Below are 638 nucleotides of genomic sequence, written 5' to 3' on the forward strand. Positions count from 1 at the left end.
CCAATGAGGAATTGAGCCTATGGGAGGGGGGTGTTGTTTCAGTTGTTTCCCCCTCCCCTCAGAGAGGGGAACTGGGGTGCAGGCAGCTCCCTCAGGCAAGGTCCAGGGACTGCCCTGCTCTGCCACCTTCTCCATCAGAGGGGCCGTGGCCCTGCATGGCTGGTGTTGGCAGCCAGAGAAGGGCTGTCACCCCCCATCCTCCAGCTTGTGCCGCAGGATGGACTCATGCAGGGTCTCAGTGGGCACATGGCCTCCACCCTGGCACAGGGAATAGGAACGGAGCTGCAGCACAGGTGGCTGAGGCCCCTTCCTTATGACTTCTGGGGGTGGCCAGGGGGCTGGCGGCCAGCGCGCTCTGAGATGTTGCGCTTCACCTTGGTGGACGTGCTGGAGGGCTCTGCGTTGAGCGAGGGGCTGGAGCGGGCTTTTTTCAGGCCATCGTCCTCTCCGCTGGCTGCATCAAAGAGGGTGGACTCAAACGCTGCCAGGTCCTCAGAGCCGGCCTTCAGCTTGGCCCGCAGCAGCATGGCGTAGGTGCCGTAGCGGGATTTCTGGGGGACATAGTGCAGCAGAGAGAGGGGGCAGTGAGCCGGGCACTGCCCCTTAGCCAGCATCCTGGGGGGGGTGGGGGGGTGGGC

At 64.4% G+C, this 638-nt stretch overlaps 1 protein-coding gene across 1 annotated transcript in view; it reads right to left on the reverse strand.

The window, feature by feature from the left end:
- Positions 1-73: 73 nt before the first annotated feature.
- LOC104496006 (PH and SEC7 domain-containing protein 1-like) overlaps positions 74-638 on the reverse strand; it is a gene marked incomplete at its 5' end in the record, with an annotated part of 5908 nt that continues 5343 nt past the window's right edge. The window contains one exon of the mRNA XM_010139062.1: positions 74-551. Within this exon, the coding sequence (XP_010137364.1) occupies positions 312-551 (240 nt within the window). The remainder of the gene's footprint in view (positions 552-638) is intronic.

The sequence above is a fragment of the Buceros rhinoceros genome, unplaced genomic scaffold (genome assembly GCF_000710305.1).
Source record: "Buceros rhinoceros silvestris isolate BGI_N320 unplaced genomic scaffold, ASM71030v1 scaffold28966, whole genome shotgun sequence".
Taxonomy (NCBI): domain Eukaryota; kingdom Metazoa; phylum Chordata; class Aves; order Bucerotiformes; family Bucerotidae; genus Buceros; species Buceros rhinoceros.